General features: G+C 27.5%; 2 protein-coding genes across 3 annotated transcripts in view; both read right to left on the bottom strand.

The window, feature by feature from the left end:
* LOC145741738 (E3 ubiquitin-protein ligase rnf213-alpha-like) overlaps positions 1-11471 on the bottom strand; it is a 16202-nt gene extending 4731 nt beyond the window's left edge. For both annotated transcript variants that reach the window (XM_082559381.1, XM_082559382.1), the window contains exons 1-12: positions 11363-11471; positions 11015-11213; positions 10802-10936; positions 10165-10406; positions 9795-10004; positions 9271-9437; positions 8898-9201; positions 8522-8691; positions 8279-8432; positions 7878-8074; positions 7512-7643; positions 28-7322 (exon numbers count right to left, since the gene is read on the bottom strand). In XM_082559381.1, the coding sequence (XP_082415507.1) occupies positions 28-7322; positions 7512-7643; positions 7878-8074; positions 8279-8432; positions 8522-8691; positions 8898-9201; positions 9271-9437; positions 9795-10004; positions 10165-10406; positions 10802-10936; positions 11015-11213; positions 11363-11423 (9266 nt within the window). In that variant the 5' untranslated portion in view covers positions 11424-11471. The remainder of the gene's footprint in view (positions 1-27; positions 7323-7511; positions 7644-7877; positions 8075-8278; positions 8433-8521; positions 8692-8897; positions 9202-9270; positions 9438-9794; positions 10005-10164; positions 10407-10801; positions 10937-11014; positions 11214-11362) is intronic.
* On the bottom strand, positions 11430-27357 carry LOC145742660 (uncharacterized; the record flags this gene model as incomplete). The annotated part of the gene is made up of 37 exons (XM_082560437.1): positions 27226-27357; positions 26821-26955; positions 26583-26736; positions 26348-26513; positions 25868-26027; positions 25641-25787; positions 25185-25335; positions 24880-25030; positions 24667-24756; positions 22567-22644; positions 22248-22340; positions 21897-21980; positions 21669-21755; positions 21496-21579; positions 21183-21260; positions 20903-20980; positions 20543-20609; positions 20226-20330; positions 19335-19455; positions 19061-19209; positions 18733-18998; positions 18298-18545; positions 17941-18123; positions 17661-17865; positions 17126-17509; positions 16734-16868; positions 16566-16661; positions 16294-16422; positions 16020-16209; positions 13476-13642; positions 13240-13375; positions 12911-13086; positions 12672-12837; positions 12273-12535; positions 12037-12199; positions 11714-11931; positions 11430-11579 (listed from the first exon to the last, which is right to left on the bottom strand). Coding segments are annotated over exons 1-37 (5568 nt in total), but the record flags the coding sequence as incomplete, so codon positions are not given.

Raw genomic sequence — 27357 nt, 5'->3', positions numbered from 1 at the left:
AAAACATAATTAAACTTGATGCACTACCTATTCAAGTTGTTGTTTTGTCGTGCATTAAGTAAGAAAGAAGCATGCAAACATATTCTGATTGCACAAACTGATAACTTTGTCAATTTTCGCTCTGGTGCAACTGTTATTTGAGTTGATTCTCCTAACAGGTAGCCAGCTTGAGAAGCTTCAGTTAAATCACCAACTCTATTTCCTTCATGAAGCAACCCATACTTTTGGCCACCTATCTTACATTTACATTCAGGGCATGTTCCAGCTTGAACTGGATTTGTACATTCACCAATAAAATAGACATGGTTGTTAGGACACATGTATGCCTTTGGAGAAACATTGTTACTGATTTCTTGTTTTAAAACATCCTGTACTTCAAAGAAACTGGATTGTGGCATAGTAGGAAGGAACATGTTTGGTATTTGGTGGGGATCTACAATAATCTGCGAGAAAAATTTTGTTAACTCGGCTTTGTTGTGAAAGGCAATTCCTGCCATGGAAATAAGTTCAACAACTTTGTAGTGTAAGTTTGCAGTTGCATTAAGTGGTTGGTAAACATTTAGTTCACCTTTTGAAATGTCCTCAAATAATTGTTGGTTGATTTTTTCTGGTTGGTTTAATTGAAGATGGTGATATATGTAATTCTTAGCTTCCATTTTTAATTGATTAGTTACATTACCATGAATACACCATGCAGATAGAGCTAGACCAATTTGAATAAGACTGTCATTAGATTGCTGAATTAAATGAATAAGTTTTTGAACAAGTCCTGGTAAGTCATCTTCTGATGCAATACCAAGAAAAAGTAATTTTGCTTGTGTATAAATATCTCCAATTAAAATAAACAAATCAGATTGTCGATAAAGATTTGAGTCATCAGCATCTTCAGGTGGAAGTAAATTTTCAGGAATAAGACATTTTTTGTAGTTTTCATTGTTTAAAAGAAAGTCAAAGTCACCAACACCGTGCCTTCGACATAAACACTTGATCAAATATTGTTGAATAATAAGATACTTTTTAGTTTTGCAAAACATACAGAGGCGATTTATTAATAGTTCCATATTTTGGTGATCTTCAAAGTTTTTCGGTTTGTTTTCAGCTATAGCTTTTATGCATTTAAGACATTCTCTTGTAACAAACTGCAACTTTGCACACATATCCAGGTGTTGAACTTGGTTGAAATTTCTTGTACTTTTTATTAGTTTTTGACATTCTTCAAATATGTGGAGTGCAAATTCAGCATAAACTGTATATTCAACAGAATTCCAGCCCAATCGAAGTTCATTATTGAGTTTATCTTGAATACATTGAATGTAGACTCCCATCAAAACAGTTTTGTCTTGAAGAACATCACCCATTGATTGAAAATGGTGATTAAGTTGGGTTTGTACCAGCTCAGGTTTGCAACGAAGTAAAAGTTGTAAAATATATGATCTTGCTGTTGGACTTTCATCAAAATTACTTTGAAGTGGTGAAATAATCTTTGTTTTCTTGTTGCAAATAACTAAGTTCTCTAAAATTTCAAATACTTTCTGATCTAATGGTTTTAAATTAACATTATGCCCTTTTTCTGTGGGAAAGCAAAATGTGGAAAGATATTCCAAAAAGAAACTTGTACATGAGTTCTTGAAACTTTCATATTCTTTTGTTTGCTCTTTGTTTAATTCAACAGGTGTTAGGTCCTGAAAATTCGCAACTGCCTTTCTACACTTAGGACAGTTTACTACATCCTCATTTACTGGAACACATTTTTGGCAAAAAAAATGACCACATGGAAACTTAACAGGTGTGTCTACTTTATCTGCATTGCAGGACTTGCATTTTAAATCTTCCCACTTACACAAAATTTTTAATCTTACATCTTTGGTGCAACCTTGAAGAGTAGTTGTAATTATTTTTAAAAATATTACACCTGACATATCTTGAGTAATGCTGGCTCCCTTCCACAACCCTCTTGCCAGTGGTGCTAAGGTGGACAGATAATGTTGACTGCTAGTGTTTAAAGTTGGTATTAGTTGATTTATAAACAAATCAACAAACACAAGATGTTTCCAAGTAGTTTGGATATCCTCTGGCACTTGGCCACTTGCAATAATTTTGTCAGAAACCTGCCTTACTTTCATTACTCTATATTTCCATAACTGACAAGTGTCAACCTTGTCTATACCAGAGGCTTGTTCTTTAATGTAGGAAACCATTGATGAAAATGCGGAAGCGTGTAACATGAAGCTAGTGTTAAGTTCTTGTTGATCGACCCAATCTCCTCTATGAACAAGAATATCAGAACAAGAAGCTACTACCTTAGAAAATTGAATTAATTCCGCATGAATGCTCATAAACAAAACAAATACTTGAACCAATGGGTTTTTGTGTGTAATACTGTTCCTTCGTTTAACATTAAAGAATGATATCAATGAATCTTGAACAGCCTGAAACTCCATTTCATAATTTGTGTCTTCCGTTTGCGATTTGTAATAAAGATAAACCAGGTCATGTACAAACAATTCTAATACCTCCCTTGCATTATGAGATACTGCTTTCACAAGAAATCCATAGATTCGTGCCCTTTCCATTCCGTTAAGAAACAAGTTATTTTCAGATATGGAGTTATCCAAAAAAACAACTGATGCCAGAAACCATTGTCTAGATAAAATATCTAAAATCATTCGACTAAATGGAAACTTGTTGGCAAAGTTTGCCTTATTTTCAATTATAAATTGTGCTCCAGCAAAATTGGCTTTAAACATAATTTTACAATAATGAACTGAACTAAAGATTGTGAGCCATAATTTTAGTATATGGTTGCTCTTTGATTCAATAAGAATATTTAGATTGTTGTCCACATCGACCACACTTATGATTTTAGCCAGAGCTATGGCAGTGACTTTTCTTAACTTTAACCAAAGAGTATTAGTAAAAGTTCCACCTTCTTGCAAAGCTTGTGATGAGCAAGCTTCAGTAACAATCCAGCTCTCTTCTGGGCTAATAAACTTTTCTCTTTCTTTAAGAAGTAAAAAAATTCTATTTAAAAGTATACCAAAAAATTGATAGGAAATATTTTCATTATTAAAACAAACTTTAAAAAGAATCTTAACTCTATTTCGACCAAAGTTTTGGGTTTTGTTGATTAGTTTGCTGACTGATTCTGGAGTACATTGTCGAATTAAAATATTTAAATCCAACTGACAGTTTTCTTCATTTGAATCCTCTTTAGGCATTTGTAAGCTTTCTTTAATTACTTGTAAAATGGTTTTGTTTTGCAAAGAATTAATTGAACCAATATGATTTTTTGATGTTTGAAGTTCATCAACAAATATTGAAGTGCAATCCTTGCTATGAAAACTTGTGAAAGATTTTCGTTCTTTTTTATTATCTGAATGTCTTTCCAAAGTAAACAAAAAGCAAATTATGATTCTTAAAGAAAGTTTTGCAACTTCGTTTTTAATGGATTTAATTTTATTAAGTGCTGAGTATTTTCCACAGGATATTAGATTGCTGTTTTCTTGGGAATTTGTACATTGAATTAATAACACATAAGGTGTTTTCTGTTTTGTTGTTTCAAGATTTTCCCTTGAAACTGAAAACTTTAGGAATTCATTTAATCTTCCAGTGTATTCTTGTTCAGTTTGAAATTGTAGTAAGTTAATTAACATAACATGATAATTTGGCAACTGCAACATGTACTCAAAATTTTTGCGATCTTGGTCATTGAGAATATGGGAAAATGAAGTGATCTCGAAGACAGAAATGTAATCCACTGTGGTTGTATCTTTTAATATCTCATGTTTCAACAAATTAACAAGAGTATCGTGATGTTGAATGTTAAAGTAGGTGTTTTGTATTTCATCAATTCCCCTTTCTAATCTTGATTTTGGAAGACGACAAACTCCATCATAAGAAGCAGACTGAAGTAAAACTAACTTGGATCGTTTTTTTAGGTCATCTGTATGTTGATTGGCACATTTTAGTACTGCAGAGGCAGCAGTATCATTTTGATGTCCAGCAAATGTGTCTTCAATAGCAAACATTTTTTTATTTAACTTGTCTTTTATCTGACTGAATTTTTCAACCCATTTTTTTAACATGTTAACCAGAGTTTCTTGTTCTGGTGTAAGAAGAGAACTCATTTCAAAAATATGTTTTTCCAAGCGATTTATAAGTGGAATGGGAAATTCTTTGTATACAACTTCTTTTTCTTCAATTACAATAAGTCGAAAATCTTCAGCAATCCTACATTTTACTCGATGGCCACCCAAACCCAAATCAACATAACGTTGTCCAGCAAAAGTTACATAATGCTGATTAAGGGCATCATACAAAGACTCGTACAAATCTCGCAGATTAAGTAAAACAACAGGCTTTCCTGATTCCATGCACATTTTAATGCGGTTGATATTTCTACATATTTCAGTATAGTCGCAATCTCGTGGAAAGCTTGATCCAAATATTACAACATAATCTTTTCCATCCATAACCTTATTAAGTAAACTAATTGCAGCATATTGATTGGTTAACAGAAGAAGAAATCTACTTTCATACTCCAAATCAAAATTTTGTTTTATAAGATCTATTACAGATATGTTAATATTATAGGTACAATTAAAATCATTGGATAAGTGCTTTCTGAACACACTTAAAGTATCAGCCTGATGCCCACTAAAATTACGCAAAACTAATGTTCCAATTTGCTGATATGATTCAATTTCATTATCTTTAGAGACTAAAGAAAACATCATTTTAAGCAAAGCATAATAATCTCTTAATCCAAAAAACTCTTTGTCTTGTTTTTCATATATCTCAAGATATGCATTCGTAACTGATTTAATCATTCCTTCAACCAATTGAATCTTATTTTCATTCGATTCAAAAATTCCCTTAGCTGTTTTTTGTAGATCCTCTTTAGAAGGTTTACTTCTTGTAACAAATATTCCTCGGTTCATTTTAGCAGGATCCAGAGACCAGTTTGAAATTCCAACAAATCCGACTTTGTTGTAGGCTTCAGTTTCAATATTGCTTGACTGAGTTGAACCAGCTTCAAGCAAGGAATGTAAAACTTTTAATGGCATTTTAGGAGAATCTTCAGCAAGACCTATCTCATCCAAAACAACAACAGCAACATATTTGTTTAAGTCCTGATTTTTTTGTAGTTGAGCACATTGGCTAAAAACTGTTTCAATACCAACTGCATCAGATACAGGACTGCACTGAAATGAAAGCACTTGAATTTGCTTTAGTTTTTTAAATAACTCATTGTTAGATGTTTGACCCCTCATTGCATCTGTTGCAACTGTTTTAGCAAGTGATTTTGAACTTCCAGGCTTGCCAACCAAAAACAAAGGAATTCTCATTTCAGCACAAACAACTATCATAAATACATTTTCTCTTAAGGCTTCATTTCGGGCAATGTTTTTTTCCAAATCCACAGAATCAATAAAAACATTTTGACAAGCAATTATTTCCATTAAAAATTCTTCTTCATTTATTATTGTATGCACATCAGAAATGGCTTGTGTAATAACTTGTCTGTACTTCTTTCGTTCTATCAAGGGGGCATGATAACACATTCCTAATGACAAAATTAATGCTCTATAAGCGTGATCCACTTTAGCGTTTAGGTTTTGACATTTTCTATCTTCGTTTTTTGCCTTATTAATCATTGGATTAAGATGAACTAAGTGTTGATAAAACCATTTGTAACTTTGAATTGTTCTTTCCACATCTCTTAAGCTTACAAAACTTGACCAATCTTTTAGATTTCTCATGTAATCTTGAGATGTTATTAAAGCTTTTGTTATAACTTCATTCATATTTGGATCCAAAATTAGCAAATCTTTACAAGCATTTATTTCATTTTGTAGTTTTAAAACCATTTGTTTGATATAAATTCCTTCAGCTTCATTACTTAGTTGTCCAAAGTCCCAAACCAATGGCAACATGCTTGGGGGAAGGGCAACAACTCGATAAACAAGATGTCTCATTGGAATACCGGCAAATTTATCCTTGGTGTCTTCAGCTTTAACATTAAATCCAAGTCCTGATTTTTCCATACTTTTAATAACTTCATTTGAATGCTTTCTATAAGGATTGCAAGCAGCAACAATTCTTAAACCAACATCTTTAAATTCTTCTCCATTAACACTTCCATCACAGACAACTTCTTTGATGGCATAAATTGCTTCTGTTGTGTTTGCTTCATCTAAGAACAAGATTGTTTCATCTTTTCCATTGGCACTGTTGGCTTTAGCCATGTTAATGGCATCTCTAACTTTGTCTTGGATAATAGAAACTGTAATTCCACCATGCACTTTGACAATCATCATATTTCTTATTTCCTTGTTTCCTCCAGCTTTTAACCGGCACATAAACTCAATCATCCTTGTCTTACCACAACCTGTTTCTCCCATAATAATCACAGGAATACCACATCGAAACCTCATATGAATGGCCAACATTTTAAGAACATTATCAGTTGTAAGTTCATAAGTTGGGTCTGGATCAAAAACGTTTTCAACACCAAAAACTTGGCAAAGTGTTTGTAGCTTTTCATTTCGAGATATAAGATCAAAATCTTGTTGTAATTCAATGCCTTGTGATTTCAAACCATAAAATAGTGTTTCACTCATAACATTATTCTCAATTACTTGCTTAGTTTTAGGATGACAAAGATTTCCGTTGCGATTAATGTGAAAATGAACAAAGGACATTGAGACTCGATCATGGTTAAAAAATAAATATGGATGGGGGTTGCTTTCCCACGATCTTCTTAATTGATAAAGTTCGAAAACTTCCCTCTTTTTTTTCCTGGGTTGATCTTTTTTATTGTTTGAGGGAGTTGAAAAATCTTGGGACATCCTAATCATAAAGCGAACTACAAATTCCTTAAATTCATTTAAACCACTGTCCCACACTTTAGGATCGTTTAATCTCCTTAAATCTGTTTCTAGCCCTTGTACTAGTTTAGCATTACAAAACATTGATTTTTCACAATCAGATAACTGGACATTTAAAAATTTTGTAAAATGATCGAGTTCAGCCCAAGAAGGTTGCTCAACACTGCAAAACTTAAGTAGGGTTTGAAGACATTTTAAAGCTTTTAGTATAGGAGTTTTGTAAGCAAAATTACCAAGATCATCATTATTCGCATATCTTAAAAGATATTGAATTGGCCTTTGATATACTTCACTTTTAAGCATATCTGTGTCCATAAGTTTTACATTTGGTGGAATTGGGGATTCATCTTGCAGGATCTGACAAACTTCCATTGGTGATAAACATGATAGGTTAGGAAGAAGAGTTAAAAGGTTGAAAAAAGATAAAGAAGCCTAAAAAATAATCAAAAAATAATTGCATGGTTTAAGTTTTTTACTATGCACTATTCAAAATACCTTACTGCACTTTTGCAATATTTTTTATCAAAATGTTTTTTTACAATAAAATTTAAATTACAATTAAAGCCTGTTACATCATTAAAAACAAAACCACAAAAAAAATATTTTTATTACAAACGTCACCTCAGTTTCTGGTAGTGTATATTCAATTGCATAAAAATGAGAAGGTTCACGTTTCCAAACAACTCCTTTACTATTTTGCACAGAACCAAGAAATATAAGATTGAATAAAAATGGGTAAACTCCAGTTTGAACCTTAAAATAAAGTTCAGTTGGTAAGTATTAAAAACCAGTACATCGACAAAATCTACAAAAAAAACGAATTCAAAAATATTATTTTTGAACTATAAAAAAAATAGAATTACAAAAAATAGTAGTTAATATTATGAAAAGGTATGAATATTACACCCTAATGTAATAATTATCATATAATAAATCAAATAGTTTGATTTTGACATATCTAAGTAAAAAAAAAAAAAAAAACTTTACCGATGGAGTGATATCAAGATGAATAAAATGTGGCTCAGAATTAATTATGTCAGCATTTTCATGAAATAAACTGTTTATCACGTCGTTTGTATTAACAGATTTCTCAAGAAAACGAACAATTGAAGAATTCCAAACAAAATTATTCTCACTCATTCTTTCAAGATTTTCTCGGCAACGTGTTATGTACAGAGATTTACCTAAATATACCAGATTTAAAACAATAGTCTTTGTAATAAGTATAAAAAGGATTCTAATTTTATGTTTAAATAGTGCAAACAATCAAAAAACACACAAATACATAATTTACCGAATTATAAACAAGCAGGTAATAAAATAACAACCTATATATGGTTAATTATTTACCCCTTATCGAAAAATTATCAAAAATTTTTAAAATTAACCCATTCCAGCAGCATTAGATGTAACAACTCTGACAATACTTTGGTCAGGATTCACACAAGAAGCACTTTCTTTAACATGTTTGGCAGTAAGATGTTTCGCAAGATATTCCTTAATCTCATCTTCCATTTTAATGAAAGATTTGTCCACTTGAAACTATATATATTTAAACAGAGAGTACATTGCTATTTTTAATAATTTTTAAAAATTTTTATAAAAAATTGAAAATTGAAAATTTAATTTACCTCATCAAAGCAACAAGTAGTGTAATGATGTGTTGATGATGTAATTATAATCAAACGATATTCAGAATTTTTTTCTATACTTTGTGAAAGTTGTTGAAATATTTTTTCAGTGTTTTGAGCAACATTAAACTTGAGTTGATCAGCGCACGCTAGACAAAACACATTTTCCCCTAAAATTAAGTTTTAATATAAAACATTAAGTTTTAATAAAAAAAAATAACAGAAAATTGACGTTACTAAAAATCAAATCCTGCAAATTAACAAAATATATGACAGAAAATACAAATATGTTTTGTTTTGCTAAGTATCTGTTCAATTGTTGTGTTAAAATTAGGTATAAGTATTTTTATTGACTATAGGAAAAGTAAAATAATACTACTGTTATCTGCTGTACACATTGCTCTTCTTAATAACAATTCTACTTCTTCCGATGTAGTATTTTCAGTACAAACTAAAACCTCTTTAATAGAAGGTAGTTCACATTCAGGTGAGTGGCAATATATTGACAATATAGACCTCCATATGTCAGCTTCAGGACAAAGAACCAGGTTAGGTTTTCCTGCAATAAAGTGATCAGGCCAACCCCTTTTTATCATTTGATCAGGTGGAACCGAATCACTTAACATTGCTAGAAACTTTCCCAAACACTCTAGACTCACACAATCTTTTAATGATGTGACCTACAGAACATATTAGGCTTTGGTACAATGATTTTTTTTTCTTATCATCTAACAACAAATAATACTTACCAATGTATTTTTTAAATATCTTTTACAAATAGTGTTTATTTTAGATCCAAAGGTTCGATGTTCATAAACTGATTGAATTTTTTCAACAACTTCTTGGAAGGAAAGTTTAAGACTACCATCAACAATATCTTGAATCACATTTATGTTGTTGGCATTTGATTCAAACTCTATTAAATATAACACAAAACAAAGTTAGGTTTAATACAAAATTTGGTTTTAAATTTCAATACAAAATTTGGTTTTATTTTGATACAAAATTTGGTTTTAAATATTAATACAAAATTTGATTTTAAATAAACGTTTGCAAAAAATATTTGATTTACACCAGTTATAATAATTTTAAAATATGTGAATATTAATATGTAATTTTTTTTTATAAAATCGTTTTATACAAAATATCATAAAAATACACCCATAGTCAGTTGTTTTAGAAATGAATTTAAACTTTGTATTTAAAAGTATTTCAACAATTTTTTTAATTTGACAATTTTAAGTTAATTTCGTTGTACCCAAATAAAACAAACCTGCTTCTTGATCAAACAAGCGCTCGTATTTATTAACTTCATCAGGTTCATACCCAATCTTTAACGACATCAAGAAGCATTCATCAAAGTCCAAATTTCTAGATGATTGTTTCTGCACAGCTGCCTTAGCAATATTTTCCTGTACATCTCGTTGAATTATTTGATGAACAACTTTTCGCTTCTTTTCAATTATTGATATTTCAATTACATCTTGTAAGATTAGAAGTCAAAAAACAATTGATTACAAAATTAATTGATTTTAAATTATGCTTAACTAAAATAAAAGGTAATAAATTCTGAAAATATTAATTTAAATATTTTAATTGCAGAATTTAATAAGCAAAACATTTTTAATTAAATATTAATTTACCTGCAATTTCACACATTTTTTCTTCTGCATTATGTACCTGACTAACTTGTTTTAAAGTTTCAACTATTTTATTACAGTCCAAGTTTTTCTTCACAAAAGAAAGCAAAACATGAACTTGGTCAGTTATTTCACCATCTTCATCACATTTCGCCAATTGTTTGCACAAGTAGGTAAGTTGGTGAATGTTGTAATGATTTAAATGGTAATGCTCTGTTCTTTTGGTACTCAAATAGTTTTTCCAACTAAAAATAAATTAGTTTGGTGATTAAGTTAAATTATTATGGATAAAACTTATTTATCAGATCATGTATGTTGTTCGGTTTTAGACAAAACATAATAACACTACGCCTCTCCTAAATTCTATCGTCTGGATTCTAGTGCAAGAGAATTATCACCTATGGATTACGGTTCTCTCCTATGGTAAACAGCACGTTGTTTTGTCTAGAACCAGACAACATATGTGACCCTACTTATCTTTTATTAATAAGCATAGAAAATGACTTGCTTTATTAGAAAGCAAGTTTGCTATGACAAGATATAAATATGTTACTGCTTAGATTTCCAAACTAAATATAATGTGTCTTTGTTATTAAAGCCAAAACTAATAACACAGTTAAAAAAATTAAAAAAAACATACTTGTCATGTGCATCATTAAGAACTTTGGTCAACTGTACAACCTCTTTCAAAGCATTTTCTCTTGACGTAATTGCTGGACTTTCAGAGTCAAAATAAACTGATAAAGTTTGGTGTTCACCACTTGTATCTGAACAGCTAAAAAAAGGGTTACAAAACAAACCTTTTCGAGCAAACCTTGATTTTAAAACATAGTTTATAAACACAAAAACTTACATAACAGTTGCAGACCAGTTTTGAAACAACAAACAACCAGAAGATTTAAGTTTAACATAAGCTTTTGTAAGGTTCTCAACACTTGAAAGCATTTTAATAAAAACATCAACATCTTGTTTTCCCTTTTTAGCCTCCCCAGCTATTAACATAAGCCTTGACTGTAAATCTTTTAAATCACCTGATGCCATTTCTTTAAAATCTAAAAAATTAAAATGGTTGTTAAAAATTAAAATGGTTGTTAAATACAGCTGAACAACTTTGGCATCAAATCCCTGTTTTTCAAATAAACAATTTTTATGTATGCTTCATTTAAAACAAATCATATCAGTACATTAAATATTTTTAAACCTATTGGATTGTTTCTGTCTTTGTTTATTTTCTGTTCAAAGTTGACAAAGACTAGTTTCATTGAGTTCTCAACAGTTGGCGTTAAATTATTTTCACCCCCTATTTTATAAACTCCACTTGTGTTTATTTTTTGAGCTTTTGTTAAAGAAGATTTTTCAACAGATCCGTGCAAGTCTTTAACATTACAAAGCCACTCCAATTGTTTTCCTGTTTCAAGCTTAAAAATAAAATTGCATGAATCAAAGTTAGATAAATAATTGCATAACTTTGTTGAAACCTAAATAAGAGATCTGTAAACCTAAATCTTAATATGGTAAATTTTGATAAACATGACAAAAACTAAATTGTTACCCAATTTTGCAGCAGTTTAGGATCTTGTTGAATGTTTATCCACACAGTCTCACATGCTGTAATAAGTTCATCAAACCCAGCTGTTTGTGGTAGATCAAATATAAGAGGAGCAAATCCCATCACAGCAGAAAAAAAACAAGAAACTCGATCAACTTGCATTGGAATTTGCCCAGCTGATATCATGGCAAGATCACTCAGGACTTTCACCTCATTTATATCTAACAACAAATTATTATTGAAAAATAATAACTTTAAAGTCAACTTCTTGTATTAGCTTAATATTTGTTTCTTTAATTGATTATTGTTTAATTATTTAAAATTACCTTTTATATTTTCTTTAAGCCAGCTAAGTAACTTTTCTTTTTCAAGAAATGTTTTAATAGCGTTACACCTTTCTGGTGTGATACTTTTTATCACGTTTGATGCTTCAATCAAGTTTGATGAAATCAAACTTAACGTATTTTTTTTTTCTTTCGTTTGCATGTCCTAAACAAAGAAAGTATACCAGCATTAAATCAAAAGCTTTTTTTAATTAAAACTTGTTTTAAAATTAACTCACCAAGGGAATCTTAAGCACAGAAAACTTTCCCTCTAGGTTCAAATTTTCCTTTAAACGATCAATAATTTTGACTGCTTTGATATTGTTATTCATTTGTAAGAAAATGTGTAGTTGCTCTTTTCTATCACTTTTAATTACAGACTGAACATCCTTATTGTTTAAAGATTTGTGAATAACAAGTAACTTATTCAATTCCGTGTCAATAATACTCACATCATTTAATTTTCTGAAATATTTCTTTAACGTATAAAATAAAATTTCACCTAAACAAAAAACAAACTTGAATATGACTTGGAATTACACTGGTATAAGCAAAACAACAAAAAAAGGGAAATACTAATTAAAAATATCAACAATAACAAAAAAAAAATTACAAATAATCAAAAAAGTGTAACAAACCATTATTAATGGTATCCACAAGCTTGCAAACAAACTGTAAAGTTGGTTTCCAAATATTTTCTATGACGGCATCTACATCTAAAACAGCATTTTCTTCTTTAAGTTCGTTGGGTAAATTCTGACTAAATTCTCTTACAATTATCTTTACAAGTTTGCTATTTAATGCCTAAAAAAATAAGGTCACTAATTACTTGTAAAAGTATTAAATATTTAAACAAAATTGTTGTCACTTAACAAACCTTTGTCTTGACAATATTAGTAAAAATATCTTGTTGTTGATTTTGTAATTTAAAATAAATAACATCAATAGGTGCATTTATATCATAGGAACATGAAACAAGTTCATTAAGTTTTAAATCCTTTACTTCTTTTCCAAGGCTTTGTTGAAGATCATATTTATTAACTTGAACTCCAGCTTTAAAAAATGTAAAAAGAAAACATTAAACTTAACATCCAAGTAAACAAAGCTAGATTTTATTTAAAATAAATTTAATTTTTAAAATTCTTAATTAAAAAAAACATTTCTATAAAATCTCAAAGTAAATGCAAAAATCACAAATTTATATACCACATTTTACGACAATATCCATTATATCAACAAAACTTTGTATTCCTTGTTTCAGTGTGCGAAAAGATTTAAGTTCCTGCTGTCTTATGTCAAATACTTTGTCCAAGTTATCAGAGCCATCAACCGATGAACCAACCTTGTAAATAATTTTTACAAATTAGATCATTTTAATGTAACTGCTAATATTAACAAATAAATTTAATATAAAATTTCTAACAGACATGTAAAATTAATACCATAGCATTCAATGTATTCAAAAATGTATTTCTGTAGTTATAAATTTGTTCAAATCCATAAACAGTAATGTTCCCATCTATAATAGTATCTCCAATACAGGATAAGGCGTTTTTAATTTTATCAATAATATCAGTTAGTGGAAGTTCAATTTGTTTAATCATAGAATCTGAAAAAGATGTTTTTTAAAACAATTTCTGTGTGACCATTTTTTTGATAAATTTTAATGGCATAAAGAAGTATACACTATACAGGCCTTTATAGAAGAACACTGCAGTAGACTTAAAATCTCTTTAAATGAAAAAAGAAACCAAGTAGGTTAGTATGGTCCCAAAAAAGGCTGTGTTAAATGTGTGCAATACATATTAACTGGCAACCTAATTTTTTTTATAGTTTTGCAAGATATTAATGAAAACTTTAATTTTGATATTTTTTCCAAAAGCATTATCATATTGTTATTCGCATTTTTTTTCTTTGTTATTTTCATTACTAAGTAAAAGTTAATAATAATATTATTGATAATACTTTGGGGCATGGTTGTCAAAACTAACTTATTATTCCTTTTGAGACATATTTACTAAACCTGTTGTTTAAGTAATAAATTACCAAATAATTCATACTCCGGTTTATGTGCCCTAGACAATACTTTACCTAAAATACAAAAAGTTTAAAAAGTTTTCTACTAGAGTTTTTCCTTGTACTTTAGGGCTCATATCTAAACTCTCGTATTTTGCAGTTCCGACTAATTTTATCTCGTATTTAACGGTCCTCGTTAATTCTCTCTTGTATTCTATGGTCCTCGTCAATTTTTTCTCTTACTTTACAGTTCCAAGACTTTTCAAGAGCTGTTAAGTACAAGTAATCCAAATAAAGTGTTTTCTACAACTATTTATGAGTTGCTTATTTTTTATTATTACACAGAATAGAACGATTATAGTAGTTCCCTTTTTTAATAAGATAGCAAATGCCTTAAGATACATAAAAAGATAAAAATCGTTTTAAACTTCTGACATAAAAAAACAATTTACATAAAAAAACTGACATAAAAAACAATCTACGCTGTTAAAATTACAGATATTTTTAATTACATTACTATACTATAAAAAAAACTTTTTTAATCAATTTAAACATCAATTGACAAGCAAGTGGGATTTTTGGTATTTTTGTTTACAGAAACAGAGCAACCTAATTTCTTTTATCCCAGTCCAGTTTGCAGATAACAACTTATTAACTAATAAACCTTTGAAAATCTATTTTTTATAATTAGTTAACTAACAATATTAGCTTTTTACTACAATTTTTAAACCAGCCAATACACCATTTACTACACTACCTTACAACTAGGCCATGTGCAAAAAAACTATTGAAAGAGTTAATAAAATAAATTTCGTCACAATCTTAACAAAATGCGATAATTTTACCATATTATTTTCTAATTTTAAGTGAAGGTCGTTCCTTTATTACAGCTTAAAAACATTCTAACCTTAAATTTTAACCTCAATCACCAAATAACTGTAAAAATAATTTTTGTGGATACCTATTTATACAACACAAACCAATGTAAACTGGAATGCTTACCCACTTATAATTCCTTAACCGTTAATTTAAAAACATATTTTCTACTGTATTTTTACTGCTAGCCTTGTCAATACCAGTTATTTTTACAAAATACTGGGCACATACTTTTTAACTTTTTATTTAACTAAGAATTTTGTGCAGATTGCCCTTTAAAAACTTACTTTAGGCATTAACATAATTTACTGATTAAGTACATACTTAAAAAAGGGTTTCCTAAACACACAAAAAAATATTTTAATTAGTAATGTTATGTTTTACCCAAGACCTAATTCTCGCCAAAATGTAGATTTTTTTAAATTTATTTGAGTCTTACAATCTTAACCTAAGAAAATTTTAGTGTCAATATATTTATTTATATATATACACATGAATTTAAAATTGTTCTTTTTCCCCCTTTTTTAAACTTTTTGGTTAATTTATATCCATAATATACACAGGTATGAAGTAGTACCATAAACATTTTCCTATAAAACAAAACTTTCTGGGTTTAGTGACCACGCCATAACATACTTTAAATTTTTTTGTTAACAATAATACTTTTGGCATGTTTTAAATCATTAAATTGATTTTGTCATTTTTTCCCGTCGCATTGTTGTAATATTAATTGTATATCGTATTTATTATTTACTTTTATCAATGTGCAAAAAACCAAAAAAAAAAAAATAAAAAAAAACTTTTAAAGGTAAAAAATACAATCACAACATACTTTATTGATGTGGTTTAATAAATTTAAAATTGAGTTTGGTAACCATGTCATATTATACTGTAAAATGAGTTTTAAATCATGAAATTAATTTAGTTTTTTTGTTGAGTCAATGTATAAATTATTAAAAATACTTTTTATTAATGTTAAAAAGAGTAAACTTAAATAATAAACCAAACTGTCACATATGTAGAATAAAAGAAAAGTGAAAAACAAAATCACATATCTAATATTAGGTGATTTTTTAATAATAAAACAAACTTACTAAGTATTTTCAGAATAGTAACCACTGGCTTCCAGGATTCAAGCAACTCGAGAAGACCAGAATTAAAATCTTGATGATTGCTTCTTACATGATTCCATTGCTTTAAAAATACTTTTTGACAAACTTTTTTCATTGATGGGGAACTCCAAACACTTTCCTTAACTTCCGTTGTGTTTTCCTTCTTGTTATTCTTAAATAAATTTAAAAAAAATTAACTATTCTATGCATTTTACCAAAGAAGCATACAATAAAAGCATCTATTAAATAATTTTACCACTGGTTCTTTTTCAACCATATCCAAAACAAATACAGAAAACCATTCAGAAATTTGAGCATGAGGTTTCATGTCTTCCAGTTGCTTAGCATAAAATTCCAATAAAGAAGGTAATTTAGATTCAAATACCTGACAAACATTAAAAAAAATCTGGGTAACTTGATAGATAAAATAAGGTTACCATTCTGAATATTTTAACTTAAAAAGGTAGTTAAAAATTGTAAACTGACAGAAGTTAGATTTTACAACTACAGAATTAAGTTTTAAATTACTTCAATAATCTGCTTTCTTATAAGTTGGTGACAGATTTTCATCCAATTTTCTTTAAACTTTTTGTCTGACCAATCTATTATCAGTACATTCCAAAACTAAATAAAATACAAATTTGTTTACAAATCAAATGGTTTGAAAGATTTTAATATATGATAGTTACAAAATACCATAACAGTTTCAGGAGAAATTTTTTCAACATGAACATTGTTAAAAATGTTGTTGATCGTAGAAATAAGAACATTATTTAATTCCTTTATGTTGTTTTTAACAGTTGTTAGTAGTTTATCATCTGCTATATTTTTCTTAAACAAAAAAAATTTTATTAAAGCACAGCCTAATTAAACCCAAACAATTTTATAATTATCATAAAAGTCTTATTCGATTTAAATTAGAATTGTATAAAATTAATTTTAATAAATCAGCAAACAAAAAAATGTTTTGTATATAATCCACTAATGAAATTGCATTTAACACAAAAAATATTTAAAAGTAACAAAAGTAAACAACATTTTTAAAATCGAAAAACAATACAGGTAAGTAATTTACAAGATTTACTTACATTAACCAAAATTGTAACAATACGTACAAGTTCATCAATCAAACTAAAAGTATTTGACACAAATCCAGTATGAAATTTAACATTATTTTCACAATAAAGTATTAGTTTTTCTAAGATTTTTTCAAAAGCTTTGAAATATTTCTGAAGTTCATGCACAAATTTGTTTAAGTTCTCACTAAAAAGGTAAATATTTTCTACATTAATATTTCGCTGAAATTGCTGAAATTTCGCTGAAACATTTTCGGCGAAACAATTGTTAGAAATAATACTTAACAAGAACTGGTTTTGAAAAATTAAAGTATACCCATTTTGTTGTGCAAGTTGTAAAGACAAGAAATTTTGAAAATGAGAAGAAATGACAACAAAAATCTCTTCTGTTATATTCTAAAAAAAGGTAGTTGTAATAAATAATTATAAGTTATAATAAATAATTTTTTAATAATCAAAACTTTAAAATTAAATATTAAAAATGTGATTTTAATTATTTGCAAAAGTTACACAACTAATTAAACCAACCAATAACAAACAGACATACTTCAATTGGTTTGTGTGATGCAAGTTGGGACCACATAAATATTAATTTTTTTGCAATTCCCTCTCCGTTTAATAACTTCTGATGTTTTTTTTCCACCAAAATAATTTTAGTTGACTCCAAACTCAACATTTGTTGGTAATAAATTTGTAAAGATGGAAATTCAGATAACAAAGAGGCAATGATTGGACCCAAAGCTAATAGAATCCTATAAACAAATTCAAATGATCATTCTTTTTTGAATATTTATTTTAGTTAAAGCTTAAAAAGATATATAAAATACCTTTGGTTTTCAGGTGTTCTATATTTTTGTAAATCCTTAAACCTAAATGAAGCAAACATCTGAGTATTTTGATTTGTTTTAACATAAATGTCAAACACAGTTAAATAAAGTGGAAAGGCAAGTAAGATTTGGGGAATGCTATCAAGTTTTGACATTGCATTATGTAACAAATCCATCATTGATCTATTAAAAAAATAAACCTTTTAAATGCTTAAAAACATAAATACATAAATTCACAATTTTTTTTTAATTATGTTGGTTTTTAAATGCAAACTTTTAATAGATAGATTTATAAGAGTAAAATTTAAACATAAAGTTAACAAAATTAAAAAAAATACTTAATTAGTAAGCACTTACTTATGACAGAGAATAAATTTCTTAAGTTGTTCAATAAGAAGCACTTGTGCATCTTTATCGATATCATGAAAACTCAAGCAATAACATATGTCAACTTTGGTCTGTTTGTTTTCAGAGTTAATATGTCTGTTTTCCATTAAACATAAAAGAACAAACATTCCAAGTATTCGCTTGCATCGAGAAATGTTGGAGTTATCTTTTGTCATATGTTCTGTCATTTCATGAACATATTTGTCTAAACTATGATCCTGCAGATAATATTAATTTATTATACTCTATATTTGCTTAAGTACTATGAAATAAAATTTCAGTAAACACTTTAGTTTATTACTTCAACCAATAAATAAAATAACTGAACTACTTTTCAATACAATAAACCTACCTTAATTGTTATGGTTGGAATTCCCTTTGTCTTATATAGAACAATACACTTACCTTGTTTTTTATGTTTAAAATATGTTTTGGATAATACTCTTCTAAAGCTTGAATAAACATTCCTTGTTCACAAGCATGGACCCAATCACTTAATATTCGGATAAAAAATGTGATGGGAATTTTTGAATCACCATTAAACTCAATTTGTTCAAAACTGGGCAAAAAGCGATGAAAATTTTTTTGTAGGCTTTTTTTATATTCAATCTTATCAAGCGGTTTTGTTTGAATGAAATCAAAAACAATTACATGACCTCTTTTTATCATATCTACAAATAAAAAACAAATATTTAAATAAGTTTGTTAAAAACTTTAAATTTAAATTAATCACCTTGTGACAGTTCCAATTTTCTGTTGTAAATTTTTTTTCCGGGTAAAAGTTCCCAACAAATTGGAGAATCTTTTTTACAAAAAAGGTATTTGTATTTAAATTTATTCTGTTCTTCATTTAATTCAATTTGAAAAGCATACTGGTTACGACTAAAAACATAAACAATTAAAAAAATATTAAACTATTGTAGTTTATTAAAATAAAAATTACCTAGATCTTAAGAAATTAAAATATTTATTTTACATTTAAAAATAGAATGCAAAAAAAAACCTACATTGGGCAAAAGTAAAGTGGATATAGAGAGATAGTGTCAACATCAAGCAGTACTAAAACATCCCCCTCAAGCAATTTTGGCATGTTGTTTACCATAACTTGAAATTCTAATATGTATTTTTCTGTACACAATATTAACACAATTAGTTTAATGGGCTGCCAGAAGATTTGGCCATAAAAAGATTCGACCGGCAATAACACGGCGTTGAGTTGGCAATAAATTCCTGTATATATTGTCAGCGTAAGACCATATTTAACAGATTTTTAAAATAAAAAATTTGCAAACAGTACAGTATATGTAAAAGTTTTAATTGGTTGTTACGGTAAAGACATATGTTAGTTTTTGAAATATTTAATTTTTTTAAGATTTATGTCTCAAAAACTATTTTAAATATGAATTAAAGATGGGCCTTTTGGCCTGCAAAATTGTATCACTAAATATATTGCCGATACTTATATACAGCCTAACGTTAACATTTTACACAAGAATTTAGTCATCGCCTTACTGTCGTTTTTTGCAAAATTTAAAAAATTGGTAAAATATGATCTTACACCAACAATATACTCGGGCTTCACACTGCAGTCTTCCGCAGTTTAGTAAAAAAATTTGCAGGCCAAAAGCACCCGTCTTTAAACTGTTTTAAAATTAGTTTTTAATGCATAAATCTTTAAAAGAGATAAATATTCTAAAAACTAACATATGTCTTTATCGTAACAACCAATTAAAACTATACTGTATATACTGTAGTATACTTTTTGTAAAATTTGTATTATAAAAATCAATTTTTTTTTGCAGGCCGAACCTTTTGGCCGAATCTTTTGGTTCCCATTTAAACCCAATATAACACATTAAAAATTGTTGTTTTTATTTTCTAAAAAAGTAAATTTTAACCTTTAGGTGGTTTTCTTGAAAAATCTGACAACATTTCTGAATTGGTTTCGAAATTTACAAAATCAAATTTTTGTTGGATTTGTTTATTTTCCCCGGAATTGAAACCTTAAAACAAAACACAACCCACACTAATTTTATTTTAATATAGTTTAAATCACTTTAGAGTTATATTATTCTAGTTTAGTAAGAATTGGTTACAGTAATTGCTAACAAACTTAGTGGGGAATGTATTAAAATTCTATGCATTTTTTGGCAATTAAAATTACTTTGATTTATGGGCAATAATATTAAAAAAAAATAATATTCAAAGTACATACTTATTAAATCAAGAAACTGTTTTTTAACATTTTCTGCATAGTTTTTTACTCCTTTTAATTTACAGTTCTAAAAAGAATGAAATTTTAAAAATTGTAATAGCTTTTTTTTAGATTTTTGATTTTAGATTGACTTAACAATTAAAAAATATATTCAAATATAAAAAAATAGCTAACATCCTTACAAACACATGTCAATTTGTTTTGTTTGCAAGCATGTTTTATTCAGTTATATTGTAACAAATAAAAATTAGCTTTTTAATTCTTGTAAAAGCCTATTTACTATAATGTATAGCCTACTCACTATATTGTGAATCTTTTTCCCTATTATGTTAAGCTTATTCCTATAAAAAGAAAAATTACCTGTTTTGTTGATTTTTCATTCACACCATTTTCTTTTTTTGTTTTCTGTGAACTTGTTACCATTGTCAAACTAGTTTTCTTAACATAATAGGTAATTACTAGTCTGTTTAAAATTAGTAATCTTTTACATTAAATGATATGAAAATCAAAAATTTTAAACATAAAATCACCAAATGCAAAATAATTTTAATTTAAATGAATGGTAAAATAGCATTATTTCAAAAAAGTAAAAATTAGTAACTTCGCTAAATAATAAAATATATAAAACAGAAAATTAAACCTCCAATTTTTTAGCCTCTTCATTTTCAATGTCAGCTTTAGCGACTTTTAAAGTTTGATGTAATTCATCAATTCGGGTCTAAATATTTTTTTTTAATAAAAATGCACTATTTATCACTTTAATGTAAAAATTCTAAATTACAAAAGTCAATTTTTATCCGTTTATTAAACCTATTAGACAACGTAGTTGTTTGTTAGACAATGTAGTTGTTTTAGTAAATTGTTTTAAGTTTTTCAAAGGCTATTTTTTTTATTTATGAATAAGAATATAGTAATTTATTTTTAAAATTTAAAAAAATTGAAACAAATCAAACTTGAATTTCAAATAAAACTTTGTTGGATGTTGCAGCCTTTTGCACTTCTTCCTCTATTTTACCTTCTACTTGCAACTTGTGTTTCTAATCAAAAAAAAATTGTTAATATTTTTTAGTTTAAGTGACTGTATGATTTAAATTTTGTGTCATTCAATCGAAAGTCATATTTGTACTTTTAATTCCAAGATTATATCTTGTGTTTTGCTTTGTTGATTTTTTTCAAACTTCAAAACTTCCTTTTCTTTATTTGACATTGAGCCCTACCAAAATTTTAAAAATTGTATATATTAGGTTCCCTAAATAAAAATAGAATAGCAAAACCAAGGTTTGTATATGTACTAAAATACTGTGAATTATTTTTTAAAATTAAATAAATTTACAATCAACAAAAAATATCATACCACAGTTTCTTGAACAAAAACACAACGATTTGTAATTTTTGGATTAAAATCTTGTCTTTCGCTTTCAACAACTTCACGGTTTTTCTAAAAAATTAATAAATGGTCTTAAAAAATTTATATATCTTAAAATTTATATAAAAAGTTTGGTTTAACTTTCGTACTTATTTTTTAGCCTTATCTGCGCATATTTCCATATATTTTTTTAACAAATATTGTTCTTTAAATAAATTCTATTTTAATTTCTCAGTAGACATAAAGGTAGTTTGTGACATCTTGTTTAGAAAGGAAGTGGTAATATTCAATACAAAATGGTTACTTGTACAACTTTTTATTACAATTAAAAAATTAAACCTCTTTTTCTTCAACAATGTCTTTGTTGCTTTTTAGTTTTGGTTCAATTCTATTTTTTTCCTCATGTTCCGGTACAAACCCAAGACCACTTTTCTGCAAATTATAACAAAATTTTGTCGATAAAAGATTTAACATTTTTACATTGTTAATGAAATCATCAAAATCGTCTTTATTAGTTTGGCTTGGTGCAACTGCCATATCCTTAAAATTATTTAAAATATAATACAACTCTAAACAAATTTATTTGAAAAAAAATATATATATATATCAACAAATATTATAACTAAGCAATCAATTTAGATATAAAAAATTTACTTACAACACCAGGCAATGGTGGGTTTCTATGGAGTAAAGCTCCACAAACTGCTGGAGTTGCTTTTTGGTAAGAAACAGGATTCTAAATATTGAAAGACATAACATGAAGCCAAACAAATTAGATTATTCTTCATTATACTTTTATGTCAAATACAAGTAGGCTGTTGTATTATTTGGGCATGTAAATTTAAATGTTGAATTTATAAAAGCAAACATTTATAAGTCATTTAATATAGAATTGTCTGTCAGTACTATTTATTTAAACTATAACACAGGTTCTTGGAAAACAAATACCACTAAAAATTGATTTTAAAAGTTTTAAACCTTTGAAAAAAAACATATTTTGATTGAAACCTCACAATATTGAATTAAACTTTTTAAATTTTAAAGTACAAATTTTAATAAAAAATAGTAATTAATATATACAAAATTTACATGAAATTTTGTCTTAAATAATGGCTATTACTATGCAAAATTTAATAGTGGTTTCTTACAGCGGAAACTACAACCAAAAACAACATCAAAATGACCAAACTTTAAAAAAATCAATGTTTTTATTCAAATTAGAAACACAACATTTTGGCCTATTGTATTTTTGTGCTAAGCAATGCTTAAGTGAGTTTATAATATGCCAAAAATAAATGGTAAATTTTTAAAAGTCACAAATGTAACTAGAAATGCGAGGCCCATTTTATTAATATGTGTTGGGTAACCTGCAAATTTCAAAACCATTGGATAATTTAAACAATTATTTGTGAACAATTTACTGTAGGTAACATCTAGGTGCAGGCACGTTTTACATGAAAAATAATTAACTTTTAAAATGTTAAGCTGAATGTTCTAAAAATAAAATATTTCTTTTAGGTATCATCCAGGTGCAGGCACATTTAATTTAATAATTAACTTTTTGGGGTTTGGTGACCATGCCATAACATACTTAAAATCTTTGTGTAAACATTAATACTTTTGGCATGATTTAAATCATTAAATTGATTTTGTCATTTTTTCCCGTCGCATTGTTGTAATATTAATTGTATATCGTATTTATTATTTACTTTTATCAATGTGCGAAAAACCAAAATAAAAAAATAAAATAAAAATATTGTTATAACGGAACTTCTAGACATCAAATATTTACTTTAGGTAAGAACAACTACAGGCTCATTTTACATGAACAACAAATAACTTTATATTGTTATAACAGAACTTTTAGACATCAAAGGCACAGGAATATGTTTTACATAAACAACAATCAAATTTGATAAAGTCATAATCTTTTAAATGGTTAAAATAGTTTATTAAAATCTTTTTTTAAAAAGTAAGTCCACTTTAATTAGTTTTTGTGTTGGTTTTGGAATGACACCACATCGCACGATTACAAATATTGAGTTGTTTAAAATATTTTTTTAATGCCAAAACAAATATCTTCTTATTTTTAAAATCACTTAGTCACACACATGACAATTGTAAATATATTGACTTTGATATCAAAGTTTTTTACAAATTAATTTTTTTTATTTCTATTAAATTGCGATATAAAATTTGATAAAATTAGTAACAATTCCTAGAAATTACTGTGATATATTGCAAAAAATAATTGTACATTCAGATGCAATTTTGCCTGAAAAAATAGACGCGAGCCCATTTATTTTTTAGCATGAACATATTTATCAGAAAAAAAGGAACAAAACAACATCTAAAATTAGCATTTTTAAAGTATTCAGTGTGGAAATTAATTTTAGATTTTAGTATAAAACTAAATGTAGTTTGTGCATTAGACAAAACTAAGGTAATAAGTGTTTTAAACAGTGACTAGACAGATATTTTTCTTTAGAATAAGAGCCGTGTGTATTTTTCAAATCTTGTTAACTTAATAGAATATGTATTTAAAAAAAATTTTGTGGGAACTACATTACAAGGTTTTGGCCATACGTACAAATTGTGTATCCCTAACTTGATTTACCATAAAATACTATCAATTGTTTTAGCAAAGTTTTATCATTATTATTTTTTACGATGTTAACATTTTTCGACAAGCTAGCTAAGCAAAATTGAATAAATAAATACTCTAATTGCAAATTTTACAGGCATTTCTATAAAATACCTGATAGTTTTGTTGTTGTTGGCATTCAGTTTCATTATTGTGAGAAAGAAAATTATTTTTGCTGTGGTAATCGGTGACAGTCTCAGAGTCCTAGATAATGCAAAGTGTTATATATAAATAAACCAGATAAAATGTCAAACCACATAAATGTTGGAACAGTATTTAAATAAAGCTAAAAATGATTACAATAAAGATTACATTACAAGCTCTTACCTCGAGGGTTGTCAAGATTTCCTTTTCTGTATAAGTGAAAACATTTAAACTAGATTGCAATGTTTTAACAAATAGTTGTAAACTTTGTATTTCAACGTTTACAGAAACTGACAAAATTTTAAGAAGCCAATCTGCTTGGTTTAGTTTTTCACTAAAAAGAAAGGACAAATTGTTAGACAGTGTTGAACACAAAATATTATGCAATAAGGTTTAATATATTCAAACTTTAAATAATGAAATGATTTATTAAAGTAAATGTAATAAACAAGCTGATAAAAATTTTTATTAACACAACACAATATTACCTTTCATCAAACATAGGTAACTGCTGCCTTGCAACTTGAGTCACAATATCTCGTTTTTGTTTAAAGAGTTCCCAATTTTGACAAAGATAGCAAAGCGGAGAATTGTTTGAAATTAAACACCGTGACATCAGTTCATACAACACAGCCACATCTAAATACAAGTGATTTTTTAAGGTTTCATATAAAGTCAATCATACCCCTTTACCAATTCTGAATAAAAAAGATAAAATAAAGCCAATACTAAATCTATTGATAGTATTTAATAACAGACAAAAAAACGAACAAAGTTAAAAAGGTACTGGGAGCTAAAACAAACATACTTCTACATGATGACTAACAATTTATAAGTAGAGTCTTGTTAATATTTAACTAAAAACTGCATGCTGTGGAAAATCTACTTTTAAAATTACTTTTAAATTTACAATACTTTTAAAATTACAAAAAAAAATTTGATACCAAGATTTTTTATTGACTCTAAAAAATCATTTTTCCAATTTTCCTTTGCATTAACTTTTAAACTTTCTAAAAGTTTAAAAATCAAATCAGGTCCGGTTAACTTTGTAAGTATCTTGGATTTTTCACACCCTATTATCTGGCATTGCTCTAAAATAAAAACATAAAACTTGATCACATGTTGGAGTTTTAACTATATATTTAATTTTTTAATAAATATACCAATTTACCTTTAGAAATATGTTTGTTGTTGTACAGATCGGTCGCTAAATCTCTTATTTGTTCATCATTCAAAATATCGGACAACATTGGACATAAAGGTTCCAATTTGGTTTCAACTGATTTGTAGATAGTCCCAGGCAATTCTATATCTCTTGGTAGTAATGATGACTAAAAATAATAAATAATAATGTTTATTGAAGTTCAACACTAAATATTTTTTTTTATTTCCAATTTAATGACAAATAGGATAGCCTGTAATAAACAACCAGATTTCTGATATGTTGTCATTAGTTTGCTATATTTTAAACATCATGATTGACAAAGAGGTAACAACTAATAATAACCAAGAATAATTAAGTTTTAACACTCTGATACCATTATAATGTAACATTATGAAATCGACATTTTTTTAATTTCAATTTAACAAAAGTAAAAATAAATGTTATACAAAAACTAATAACATGACTCTTAAAAACTATCTAACTTACCAGAGATGACATAATTGAATCTACTTTTGAGTTGTCTTCAGATTGAACTGGTAAAATAGCAGATTTCATTGTTTCAACAAAGGTTAAAACCGTTTTAGAATTGGGTTCACTTTCAGCAACATAATTACAAACATGTAACAAAATGTTTGTGCGTTCTAACTTTTTTCTGCAAACGAATAATAGTAAATTAAAATTTTGAATTAAAATACATATGTTTGATGATATAATAACATACAAAAAGTTGGCAGCGTTTTTTAAAGAAGTCCTGTTTTTTGGTCCATTTAATAAATGCCAGGATTTCAACATCCACAAAAGATTTGTGGATTCAGGTTCAAAAGCTTTTTCGGTTATTGTTGCAACTTCATCCACTAAAAGATCATTTTTCTCACCTTGTAAAATGTTAGATTTTATTAATATTAGGTATGATTATCTGCAATTGAAGATTCAAAAAAATTATAAAAAAATACACTCACTGACGATGTTTTGAACTAAAGTAACAAAAGAAATCCTCCAGCCTGCTTTACATCTTTCTTTTATTGCTTTTATCAGTTCAAGAATTTTTTGTTGAAAATCATTTGGAGATAACGCCTTAATGGCATTCGCATTATCTATAAAACATAATTTCTCCAAGATTTAATTTGATATTTATCATATAGACTACCCAACTTTTATAAAAAAAATTGGTTTATGTTAATCTTTAATAGCATGGTTAGTTAATGTTATTTTTGTTGCTTAAAAAAAAAACTACACAAAAAACTAAAAATGTTCTTAAAACAATCCTTTAAAATGTGTTTCAGGCTTGTAATTTAAGTCTGAAACAAAAAAATAGCCGGATTGCAAAAATTCTAGTGTTTAAGAAAAAAGAGTCAAACAACTACCTTCAGTGATGCATTTCGATTTCTTTAGCCCATCTGCCAGTTTATCCAAGCATTTGGAATCCAAGCCAGCAGCAAAAACAGGAACTAACAAATCTAAAATATTTTCATCTTCCATTTTCTTTACATTTTTAA

The sequence above is a fragment of the Corella eumyota genome, chromosome 2 (genome assembly GCF_963082875.1).
Source record: "Corella eumyota chromosome 2, kaCorEumy4.1, whole genome shotgun sequence".
NCBI classification, from domain to species: domain Eukaryota; kingdom Metazoa; phylum Chordata; class Ascidiacea; order Phlebobranchia; family Corellidae; genus Corella; species Corella eumyota.
The sequence above is the reverse complement of the archived record's forward strand: the minus strand, read 5'-3'. Positions and strand labels throughout refer to the sequence as shown.